Below are 13,281 nucleotides of genomic sequence, written 5' to 3'. Positions count from 1 at the left end.
TATAAAGCATTGTATGCTATTTGAGTACAACTTACCCCTAGGTTTTTTGCTTGCCATTTCATAAATAAAAATTTCTAAGTCATTTATGGTTCTAAGTCATTTATGGTAGCAGAAGTAAGAAATTACAATACTACAGAATACCAACCCAGGCACCAGCTGCATAAAGCATTGCTTGATCATTAAGAAAATCTTTCTTTGCAGTATGATACCAACTGTAAGCCAAATCATAATGCTGCACCAAAAAACATAAGTCAGCCATTTTCCTGATTTGAAGCTCTGGAGCTTCTGGTGGATACCTGTAAATACAAATTAAGTTAAGAAAGGAATTTACAATTTATGACCTTTAAACCATTAAATATCATAAAATGTCTAAAAAGGTGCCCAACTGTCCAAAACATGAGAAAAACTGATCTTGTTTGATAAGAATTCTACCTCCAAGGAGAGAGTGTCATTTCTCAAAGATATTCGGAAACATAGATAGTTACATCCTTATTTATATAATTTATATCCCTATACTGAGAACTTCTCAACAGGAGGCAAGCATTTTCTCTATTGTCAAATTATGAAGTAAATAAATGATCAATTCCATGTGACTCACCTTTATGTACAGCAGAAAAAAAAAGAAAATCTAAAATGGATTTTATTTTCCCCTAAAACAGGATTTTGTATTAAACAAAATTTCTAAATATATGCCATGTCTTAGAATTATTAGACCTCAATACTTTAATATAGAGTTATTAATGAATACTTAATCTAACTCCATCTTTTTACAGATAGGAAAACAGACCTAAAATAAAGTGACCCTCCTTATTATCTTGTTTATTTTTAGATATCCAATTAATCATAGTTTTTAAATTTAATATAATTTACTCATTGTCACTATTCTTATCTACCCCAGCTTTGACCAATATGAAACTAAGAAACTAAAGAGACAGTCATTTTTTGCAGAACATCATATAGTCAAACACTAATCAGAGTTAAATACAGGAAAACTAAAAACAATAATATTTTACTCACAGCAATCCAGATGTATTTTTTAGCTCATTAATGCTCTTTTCTGGAACTTTACTGCCACTAAACCATTTTTTAGTTGCAGAAAATAGAGATCGACTCAAACCTTTTCTTGATATTAGCTAAGAAAAAAGATTAAACATATTGACAAATATAAGAATTTAATATTTTTCTTTTACATACAAAAGAAAAAATTCTAAATAACTAAAAAGTTTTAAGAGTGAGCAAATGTGCATTTTAACAACACTGATTTAAAGAAAACTGTCCAAAATGCTGACGAAATCCCTAGTGAAAATAAATAAGTCTCTTCTAGGATTTAACAGAATTTCATCACTGATAGTAATGTTATTAATAAACCCTAATATTGGTCTATTTTTAAAATAAAAACTTAAATTCTTTAAATAACTTATACCACTATATTCTCAAGTTTACTATTTACTGAAATTTTTTAAAATACTAGTGCAAATAATTAAATCTTACCTGATCATTTAATTGCCGAATTGTTTTCTCTATATGTGGCAAGAGGCCCCGAAATGTGAACTCTTGTATAAACTGTCGAATTCTATCATGATCAGTAAGGGTTAAACATGCACCATGAATAATTCCAGCATTTGCTTTCTTTGTTTCATGTAATGATGAAGCAGATTTTACATGATCTGGGCCATCAATGTTGTTAGAAGAGTCACCAGATGGGTCCAATTGAAGCGGGTGCGTTCTAAAGTTGTTCGGTAAGCCATCTACTGAAAAACAGATCTTTCTTTTACTCTCAGAAAACAACAGAAAATTGTGATATTACTACCATATTACTAAAGAAAAGGAAGAATGTTGGAACCGTTTATCTTTCTGTATGTCTTAAGAAATCTAAAACAATAACATTAAAGTTTTCCCCCTAAAATTTTAGGACTTGGGTTAATACCTGTTACATGTAATAGAAATTTTTTAATTCATGTAAAGAAATGAAGAAAAATAATGTTAAAATATAAAGAATTATTTTTAAATAGCATAACTAACCAATAAGAAAAATTATAACAAAAAATTTTTAAAGCTATCACTATCTAAACTGTAATTTAAAATACAAAAATAAAGCTCTCAAAATCATGTGAATTGGGGGAATAGTTAATGCTACACATAATATCTTCCCTTGCTTTCTACCAAAAAAATTTTTTATGAAGCCGGATATATTACTCTTAAAAAACAAATTTTTAAATGTCAAAAAACATCAAACTCAAATAACTCAATAAAATCTTCAGAGGAAAAGCTAACCTGTCCATTATCTTTTTTCATCATGAAAATTCCCCCATCTTTTATGTATAAAGATTTAACAACAGTGCATATTTTCAATCAAAAGAGAAACTTAGAGAAAGTATATCAAGACCTTTGACTTCGTTATCTAATCCATCCAATGAAAGCAAGTTACTATCAGAATTCTTATTTGAAGTTATAGTACAAAGGCCATCTTCATATGATTCCTATCAAAATAAAATTTAAACAGCATTAATGGTTATATTTAATCATGTTTAAGATACCATCAAATTCATCAACAACTATGGTAAATCTCATTTTTTTTTGCTACAGCAACTCTTTTCTTCCAATCCTCCAAATTCTTAACTTCTTCCATGTATCATATTCTATCACTTCAATCCACACCTACTATATTCTTAAATTCTGTTTCACATGCAACCTACTATCCTAATTCTTCTGAATTCAAGTTACTTCTATCTCAGTTTTTCTGTTTATATGTGATATGCACATGCTTATATGAATACCTGTATATGTATCTATGTAAGGAATAATGGCAAGACAGATGGACTACTAGAGTCAAGCAGGGGTAAAAAAAGAAGGATGGTATGGAATCTCCTGGATCACAGATGCAGCGTTAATAGGTTGGAGTGCATTCTGAATACACAGAAGTGTTTTGGAAAAATATCCAATGCAACGTTTACTTGTAAAAAGGGCACTGATTTCAGCCAACAAAAAAAACTTTAAAAATACCCAGACTACTCCATGAGACCACTAATACTATGAAGTATTATTCTGAGTGCCAGACTTTGAGAAAAATATATAAACTAGAACTTAATAAGAGGAACGTGATCAGGACAAGAAACAGTCTAAAAACAACATTTAAGAAAGAGTTGAAAAAAACAGTATATTTAGCCTAGAAAAATATTAAAAAAGACATGAGAGCTATCTTCTATAATTTGAAAGTTGTCTTAATGGAAAACTGATATGGTCCCTACAGGATTGAGTACAAGCAAAGGGAGAAAAATTCTGGTTGATCCTCAAGCTGCTCAGACATGGAACAGGTCACCTGAGAAGACAATGAGTACTTTTACTAGTTGAGGTCATTTATAGGTTTAAAGGAAATTAAAGCATTAGAACAGCGGTTGGATTTGACAACCTTTAAACTATCCTTCAATCCTGGGCTTCTAGGATTCTAAGCTGTAGAATTTCTATAGCTCTGTCTTCTATTAAAAGTTCTCCAACTGGACAATCTGACTTATTATGTTCCCTTTCCCGACCTAAGATGGCTGGATTCTAAATTGAATATTTCAATACTATTCCTATTCTGAGTGTGGCCCTGAAACACCATTTAAAGTTTCTCCACATCCAACTGGTTCTTTTCTCTCAGACACCTTTCCCCAGCATTATCTTAAAGAAGGTCAACAATCATCTCAATATTAAAGTGAGTAAAACTGGATTAAAAATTCCATATATAAGACAGAAAAGGCAAATAAACAGATTATTAAACAATATTTATATTAGAACATCAAAAACTACATGAACTTTCTAATTCATATTTCTTAAAATAATATCACATCAAGTACATAATGCAGTTTAACTGTACAAAATATAAATATATTTTCCATTTACTTAAGAAATCCTCTTTCTAAACAAAAAACAGTCAACTCTTGATTATCTGAACTAAGCATAGTAACTTGGCATTTGACCACTACCAAGTGGCATAAAATTCTACCTTAAAAGTTGGACAGAATGTGAAACCTTACACCCACACGCATCAGCCAACAGACAACAATTAACAGTAGTCTAGAACTCTATATTAGAAGAGTTGATTAGGAAGAAACAAAACTTGCTGGAAATTCAAAAGAAAAGAAAATCAGAGGAAAGTTAGGGAAAAAAGCCCACCCACCTAAAAAGTATGAGCTCCAAAAGGTGGCCATAAGAACAGCATGTTGAAAATGAAGGAAGGCAACCCCAGAGCATGTGGATAATAAAGAATTGACTGTAAGCATTCATAATGAATTAAATGTACAAGCCAAAAATTCTATTCTCTACATGTTTAGTCAATCTAATTCAATTCTTAATGTGTAATTCACTTTTCATCGTTTTTTTTCTCTTTTTTTTTTTTTTGGCTGCGCCGCACGTCATGAAGGATGGGATCTTAGTTCCCGGAGCAGGGATCAAACCCACGCCCCCTGCAGTGGAAGTGTGGAGTTTTAAACACTGGACTGCCAGAGAAGTCCCCACTTTACATCTTTTAAGAAAACAATCAATTAACACTGATATTATATACCTGAAAGGTATACACATAAGGGATTACTGCAGTTAGTTAAAAACAGCTTCTGAACTACTGACTTAAGAGCTCACATACTGATGGATCAAAACTAGCCAGATTCCACAAAATAACTATTAGTAATTCTACAAATTCTACAGTGATACCATTAGCCATAAAACTGAAATACAGCTTTTGTGGTTTGCTTCATTGTTGTTTTTTACATATACCTGGTTTTGAATACTATTTTTCTGGAGATACTGACTCCAAGGATCTGGTATCTGTTCATCTGACGCTCGATTAGGTGTTCGAGAATTAATTTTAAGTAAATAGCAACCCTGAGTTCCATATTTCTGTTTCATTTCTTCATAAATTGATTCAGCTCTAAAATAAAAAATGGAAAAGTTTGTAGCCAATGGGGAGCAGACCTTAGGCAATAACAGATATTAAAATAATACAAAAACCATGAAAAAATAGTCCCCAAAAAAGACAGAACAAAAAGTTAGAGATAGAATAATTTAAAAAACTAAAAGTTTATGATCCTAACTGAAATTTAGCTAGCTTGGTTATCACCTTAAAGCATAGTTACCAAAGTATGCATCATGGAATAAAATTTTGCAAGATACTCTTATGTTAGTCAAACAGAAAGTTTTGGTGGTCAAACTAGTTTGGGGAACTACAGTAAGCAAGCCAACCAGTTTCTTTTGCAGCAGACCACCTCAGAGCCTTCCATTTGCTAATATGTACTGTGAATTTCCAAAGAGTGGCTTCAAACTTACAGATCAGAAACTCTTTCAACTATGTGAACTAGACTTCAGGAAATACAACTTTGCGAAATTCTGTCTTAGAGAACAGACATTTATCAAAAAATGTAAGTGCTAACATAAAAAAGTATAGCACCCCCCAAAAAAATCATCTTTCACTGCTACAGTTTACCATTCCCTTAGCTGTCCCCAAAGGGACACAGTTCAGAGAAAGAAAAAAGAGAAAATGCAAGAAAAGCAGCCAAAATATTTATTATATAAAAATCCACCCTTTTTCTTGCAAAATTTATAATAGCTGGACCCATGAGCTAATCTCAGATACAACAAAAAGCATTTGATTTCCTTACTTTTAGTTAACTAGACTTGCTAGTTGGTGGGAGACAAGATAATCCAGTAAGTCAGCCTAAGAATCAAACAGTACATTCTGATGGAAAATGAAATTTTGGTACATAGAGCTAACCTAATTTAAATAGCTTTTTTTTTTTTAACCAATCAGCCATCTGGTGCCAAAAAGCACATGGATAATCCTGTATCACATTCAAATGCAGAAGCTAATACTATACAAATAACAAGCCTAACAAATAATTAAATCACATTACACACTATAAAATTAAGGCTGGATAAATAAAATAGTTATAAATTTGTATAAACACAGATATAAGTGTATGTGTATGTATATACACTCAAGTACAATAAACTAAACATCTACTTGCTTTACCAATGACACTGCTAAGCCTAAGAACCACTGATCTAATACTGCAATTATCACTTAAATATCCTAGTTATAACCATCCAATATGGAAGATATATACCATATTCAAATGACAGAAACTAATTTTAATAGCCAGTTCAAATTATTTCTATTTATATAGTACACTTTATCCAATAGGCTACAGGTTGTTTATGATGTCAAAAAAATCCTAAAGATTAGTAACCCTCAGAACAATTCTGTGGTCTTACAGAGGAAAATTTATTTTTAAATGATGGTTTGTGCTCATAACAAGGGCAAGAAATAATTATTTAATTGCATATCCTAAACAGCATTGAGATATCAGAATAACAGTTTGAAACAAAAGATTAATTTGATCCACATCTTGAACCAAAATTCAAAATAAACTGCAAAGCCACAAAAGTAAAATTGTTTTAATATTATCTTATTTTTCAAGAACTCATCTTTAAAGATATCTATTCTCTTATCCCAAAGATAAAAGGACTATGGCAAATCACTAATAATGAACATTAAAGGGAACATAAGAAAGAAGTGCTTGGATGTTTCTCAGACTGTGAAAAACATCAAGGCTAAAAATATAAAGTGATGAGAAAGTGAAGAGTGAAAAAAGCAGTGCCTATAAGCCAGGAAGTGAAAAGTCAGAGGAAAACTGGGAAAGAGAAAAAATGAGAAATAATATTATACAAAGTAAGAAATAACAGTGAAGATCTATAGGTATAAAATGGCAAGCATTTGTGAACAAAGATTACAGTAATAGAGATACACACTGAAAGAAAATTTTGGGTAAGCATATGAAATCTAACATAAAATGATGTAGCTGTTGAATATAACTCCAAATAAGAGATATAGTTAAACATTTTATTAATGAATTTTTACTTTCTTGGATGAAAAATATATCAAAAACTTAAGCCATGTCCAAATTAACATTAACTCATTTAACAGGAAATTATTTAAAATTTAAAAAATAGAAAAGCTTACCTCTGTTCATCTCCTGCACTTACATCATGTAAAAGTACATAATATTTAAGTGTATTTGGTATAAACCACTTGGGATAGGAATAATCATTGTTGTGTTGAATTCGATGCTGTTCTTGTGACAACTTTGAAAACTGTTCCATAGGTTCAGCTTCACTAGACGATGCCACTAACATACCTTGTAAATCATATTAAGGTAATTATCACTTATCACTTAATAATAAATATTATCCTATTAATATAAACTTTAGGGAGATATTTTTTGAGCTAAAAAAAAATCTGATTTTACAGGTTTTCCTACAAGCATAAAACACTGATAATTTCTTCAACATTTCTAAGTAATTCAAGGTTCTAAATAGTAAAGCTTTTTTGTTGGTAGTTTTTAAGATCATTTATATATGTAATAAGGAAATCCATGAAAATGAAAATGGACAATATGAAAATTGTGCAACTATCAACAAAATGAAAAATTCTGCTGAATCTTGCTTCTCTCCATTCCATCCCATTGTGATCTCATATTTTATCCCATCTCAACTTTTCACTGTAACTGCATTAAGAAAATGAAAGTCATAACTGTCAAAGTAGGTTAATAGCTATAAAACAGATTACTAAAAAAATGGATAACTGTTTTTAAATATGAGCTTTTGCATAAGCAATTAATTTTGAGGCAATCAGCAAAAGCAGTTAACACTGGCAGTTTACATTTTTTCTTTCTAAAATAGCTTAAAAACATATTAAGCATGAAATATTCAAGTTGGGTGATAAAGAAAAATAAGCAAGCCCTTAGTATTCTTATTTTTTAATCTAAAATTAGTTACACCAGTCCTGTATCTAGGATGCCATTTAACAAAGACAGCAATAAAACTTGTAGCATCATCAATAAAAAATAATTTCTCCATCTCTATGTCCTCTCAACAATTTTGCCTTCATATAACTCTTTCTGAGATTAATAACTTCCAAAACATTTGATTTTAAGAGAACATAAAAGTCAAAGGATACATGCTAAATAGTGGTTCAGAAATTCATGATCTGATGCTGGCATCGACTGAAGAAAGGTCTCTCTGTAAGACTCAAACCATGGAGTAGTAGCTAAAATTAACAATAAATAAACCAGTTAAAAATTCCTCAGTAGAATCAGTTTACAACAGACAAAATTTCAAGTCCATATTCCTTAAAGGTATGAAACATCATTTCTAGCAATACACAAGCATTTTTCACTTTTGCTTTAAGATACACATGTGATGTATGTGTATAAGCCTACACACAAATATATTCATACATGGCAGTATATATATTTGCAAAAATAAAACTGACCTATTCCCAAACCTACCCAATGATCCCACAGCTTACTTATTAATGCTTTCAATGTTACCTACATGAATAACCAGATTTTAGAACTAAAGTTTTGTATCCCTGCCACTAGTCATGTTGTCATAAGTAGCTCCTTTTCATAAATGGTATTATTTCCGAACAGTGGTTCTCAACCAAGAGTGATCGTGACCCCCAGGAAACATTTGGCAATGTCAGGAGATACTCTGAGCTGTCACAACTAGGGATAGGGAGGGGGTGCTACTGGCATCTAGGGAAATAGGTCAGGAATGATGGAATGATGCAGTACAGCCTACAATGAGGAGAACAAGACAGCACCCCCCGACCCCAGCAAAGAATTATTTGTTCAAAATGTCAACAGTGGCGAGGCTGACAAACCCTACTTCATAATTTGATTACTTGAGTATGATAGCAACTAAACCTCTTCAAATGGAATTTCAACGCATACTTACCTTCTAATCAAATACAAAGACGTGTGCTTTCACTTTTTGCATACATGTATATGATGTGATTCTTAAAATTTCAAATCTCTCTTGCTCCATGCTAAGCATTTTACATTAAAACTAATGACAAAAATTTGAATTTAGTTAAACTTAGTCATTTCATTAGGTTTAAGCAGATTATCTAAATCACAGTTTTACTAAAAGGATACTCCATTCCTATTTACTTATGCTGACTATAAAACCTTGTGTACTTTTTTGTCTTATTCTTAGAATCACTGAAAACACAGCAAGTATGTTTTCTGTTTACATTATAATACTACATTAAACGACTGGGAAGGTTGAAGAAAAAAAGCTATTCATTTTGACCAAATAGCATATCCAACCTGGTGCCATATATACAAAAAAACTTTAATTGCAAGAAATGTCTATGAGAATAACCCACATATTGTTTAGGAGGGCTATTACAAAAATCTCATGTTCATTGCTATAAAAGAGGAAAAACATTCCCAGAAATTGTACAATATATATGAAAAGTGGCAAAAATAGGAGAATGAATGACAAGGATTAGTCTGTTAAAACAGGAAAGCAATTTTCTTACCAACCAGTAAATATATCTTCCCCCCCAAAGAATCAAAATTAGTCTCTATCTTGAAAATTAGTATTAATTTTCATTTAATACCAATGCCAAGAAAATATAAAGATTAGATAATGAAAATTTTGGTTAAAGAAGAAGGAATCTCCACAGATGGGGGAAATGACTATCAGCTTTGATTATTTTTCTGTTTGTTGCTTCAATGATGCAACATTAACAAATTATTAACAAATTAACAAATAACAGTAAGTTGTAAACATATGTAGACATATGAAGACATATGTAGACATATAAAATGTAGACATAGGAAAAGGGGTTTTTTTCAAGGTGGGCTGCGGAGTTCTGAATAAACAAATTAGGTCTTCCAAAACAGCTATCCATTGCAACACTATCTGGAACAAAAGCCTAGAAAACCTACATGTCCATCGAGGGGGACATTAAATGGAGGCACTATGCAGCTTTAAGAGAAAAGGGAAAATCTCTATATATTACTATGAAATGCTCCCAGGATACATTAAGTGAAAAAAGGGAACAGCAGAAAAGTATACATTTTTGTGAAAGGGAAGAAGATACAGAAAGCCACACATGTATTAGCTTATATTGTCAAAGAGAAATAACAGAAGGATAAATGCCACCAACAAATGCCATCATGTGTAAGAGAAAGAAAAGAGAACAGATGAGAAAAGGGAAGGGCCTGAACAGAAGCTAGACCTCTGTGAATGTACCTTGTTTCACAGTTTTGACTTTGGAACAATATAAATGTCTACATAACTAAAATTAAAAAGAAAAAAAGCAAGTACACACATGTAGGAGTTCTTAAACTGAAATAATACTTTCTAAATACTGGTGCAAGAAAACACTGGGTACTCAACAAAGAATATAAGGAGCAAAGGAAAATCTTCTAAATGTATATGGCAGAAGTGGGTTTTATCCTTCAGGTAGGTCACATTCAGGTTCATGAGGTAAGTTTTTCCCTCAGCCACATGTTTCCTTGAAGGGCTAGAAGTCCCCCTTTATTTTTCTTACATGTCAGTAAGTCTAGGGCATCCTTTTTTGCTTTTTCTAGTGACGTTTTTGAAGAAAGTAGTAAAAAATAATAGTTTAATTTTTTTTTTTTTTAATATTAACAGAAGACTAACATTTAGTGACAATTCTCTTCCCTTAGAAATTCTCTGACTTATTTTGGGATGAAGTTGGTATCTTGCTCATACCCCTTTCCATCTCTACATGTTCTCTGGCTGGAACTGAAACAGCAACCATGTTATCCTACCAGTTCAAGTTTCTCTGTGCAGAATGTACTTTTCCCTTGGTAAGAAGGATAAGGAAGGCAGCTAAGAGCTGAAAAACAACATAATGCTCTATATCCTCCACTCACACTCACAAAATGCAGCCCTCTCTCTCTCCCCGTTTCTTCTTTGTTCCCTTCTTAGTGCCAGTAGCTTCGGACACAGAGTTACTAGTGTTCCAATATCTAACAAGGGCTGCCAGCAGTGAGCTAGACCTAGAGCAACTCTGGTCCTCCTGCTACTGAAATCAAATACTATCATTAGAAATCCCAAATCTGCCAGTGAAAAAGACTGACTACCCTAAACATAAATGTCACCTGTAAATCACATATTTTCCCTTTGTAATCATTCACAAAAGTTGAAAGTACCAGAAAACCACCATTCAGACTAAACAAAAAAGCACTAAGAAATATTACAAATTCCACATAATGTTGTCACTTAAGATTATAACTTTAGATAAACAGTAGTACCAAAACTTAGTATATTTCAGAACGAAAATATTCAAGTAAGGAAAAGAAATCAGATAATTAGATGCTGTATAATTACTTAATTCTTTAAAATACAGTCTCAAGGTCAAAAATACTTGACAACACGGTGATTATCAGAATATATGGTTTAATTCAGAGTATCTTAGACTACAAAAGCTCCAACAAACTAAAACCAGAACTCATAAAATTTATGAGCATTTTGCAAATCAAATAATCTTAGATAATATGAAGAGCTAAGAAATACTAACCTTGTATTTTAACAACAACCTTGAGAACTATCCTTGAAGAGAATATTTCTAATCAAGTGTTTTCAGAAAAATCAGCAAAAATCAAAGTATTCTAAAGAGATGAGAGTCATGATTACTTATGCCCAATTATTAAATTTCTCACACACCACAGGAGAAGACTTTTTAAAACAGGCTGTCCTTTGAAACTATATTCCCTTCAACCCTCAGTATATCAGGAAAAATAGTCACTGCATTTACTATCTGGATCTAACTGACCCTTGATATTTTATTGTATTTTTAATTCATTTTACAAATTATTTACAGAATTGAGAGTAAAACCATAACAAACTTTTTAATAAATTTTAGTAAAGCAAACTCAAATTGTATTCCATATATTCCCCATTTTAAAGATACATGCCTCAGTTAGGCAACGTTTTTTGCATGCAACTAACTGTTCATCAACTATCATACACAAACCTAGAACACATCCATCATGTAAATACCAATTCCAGATTCAAACACATCTCTAACAACTTCTAGTTTATCTTTACTTCTGGTTCTTCTTGCACTTGCATAGTCAAGGTGCAATATTTTGGAAAAATGTGATGGCTCATATTCACTGAGAAGAAAAAGGTCATTTTATTTGCTCCATCACTGCAAAACGTTTTCATTCTTTAGACTTCTAAACAGCAAACAGAACGATCAAGCTAATAAATTTTTTACTTCTACATCATCTAATTCTTTCAGATTACCTTCACACACATACCTGCCTTCAGCATTTGTCCACTTACAAACTGTATCAAGTAAATTTTGTTACACAAACATCATAAAAGATGAAAGAATACGGTCACATGTCCTTTAACAAAATGGGATGGTCTAGGTTATCATCTCAAAATACTGTGTAAAGTCTTTCCTGCTAAATTAGTGATTAGCTGGATGAAAATACTGTATTTTCTTTTTGTTCTTAGAAATACATTGTTCACTCATCAATTCTTGAGCTTGAGAAAAATTGTCCTGGATATTGTCATCTGAAGACTCACAGACTGGGATTTCTGTATATGATCAATTTCACCATTGTCCTCAGAGTCCAATAAAGTAGGTAGCCACTAGCCAAACGTGGCTAATGGGCACCTGAAATGTAGCTTGTCTGACTGAGGTGTGCTGTAGGTGTAAAATACACATAAGATTTCGAAGACAATACAAAAAAAAGAATAAAATTTTCCATTGATTACATTTGAAATGATAATATTTTGTGTGTGTATATATATATAAACTGGAATTAAATTAAATATATTATTAAAATGAATTTCACCAGTTTCTTTTTACATTGGTTTTTTTTTTCGGCCACAATGCGCAGCTTGTGGGATCTAGTTCGCCTACCAGGGATTGAACCTGGGTGCTCGGCAGTGAAAGCGCAGAGTCCTAACCACTGGACCACCAGGGAATGCCCTCTTTTTACATTCTTTATTGTAGCTACAGAACACTGAAAATAATGTAAATGGCTTACATATTTCTATTAGACAGTGTTAGTCTAAAATGCTATATGTCAGGCTTCCCTGATGGCACAGTGGTTAAAAATCCACCCGACAATGCAGGGGACACGGGTTCGAGCCCTGGTCCAGGAAGATCCCACATGCCGTGGAGCAACTAAGCCCGTGTGCCACAACTACTAAGCCTGCGCTCTAGAGCCTGCGAGCCGCAACTACTGAGCCGGCGCACCACAACTACGCGCACCTAGAACCCGTGCTCCGCGACAAGAGAAGCCACCGCAATAAGAAGCCCACACACCGCAACGAAGAGTAACCCCCACTCGCCGCAACTAGAGAAAGCCCGAACGCAGCAATGAAGACCCAACACAGCCGAATATAAATAAATAAGCAAATTTATATTAAAAAAAAAAAAGAGTAAACACAATAGGGACTTCC

At 32.5% G+C, this 13,281-nt stretch overlaps 1 protein-coding gene across 7 annotated transcripts in view; it reads right to left on the bottom strand.

Annotated features, from left to right (window-relative positions):
* Nucleotides 1-13,281, bottom strand: part of TRAPPC8 (trafficking protein particle complex subunit 8) — an 89,457-nt gene that overhangs the window by 64,809 nt on the left and 11,367 nt on the right. For 4 of the 7 annotated variants that reach the window (XM_082415981.1, XM_082415982.1, XM_082415978.1 and 1 more), the window contains exons 3-9: nucleotides 7,991-8,080; nucleotides 6,995-7,169; nucleotides 4,753-4,906; nucleotides 2,387-2,480; nucleotides 1,492-1,748; nucleotides 1,018-1,133; nucleotides 146-296 (exon numbers count right to left, since the gene is read on the bottom strand). In XM_082415981.1, the coding sequence (XP_082272107.1) occupies nucleotides 146-296; nucleotides 1,018-1,133; nucleotides 1,492-1,748; nucleotides 2,387-2,480; nucleotides 4,753-4,906; nucleotides 6,995-7,169; nucleotides 7,991-8,080 (1,037 nt within the window). Of the gene's footprint in view, nucleotides 1-145; nucleotides 297-1,017; nucleotides 1,134-1,491; nucleotides 1,752-2,386; nucleotides 2,481-4,752; nucleotides 4,907-6,994; nucleotides 7,170-7,990; nucleotides 8,081-11,377; nucleotides 11,444-13,281 lie in introns of those variants that run through there. The other 3 variants (XM_082415979.1, XM_082415977.1, XM_082415980.1) reach the window with 3 other exon arrangements.

The sequence above is a fragment of the Balaenoptera physalus genome (assembly GCF_965194825.1).
Source record: "Balaenoptera physalus genome assembly, chromosome: 12".
Taxonomy (NCBI): Eukaryota; Metazoa; Chordata; class Mammalia; order Artiodactyla; family Balaenopteridae; genus Balaenoptera; species Balaenoptera physalus.
Note: the sequence above shows the minus strand (reverse complement) of the source record. Positions and strands in the feature narration are given on the sequence as shown.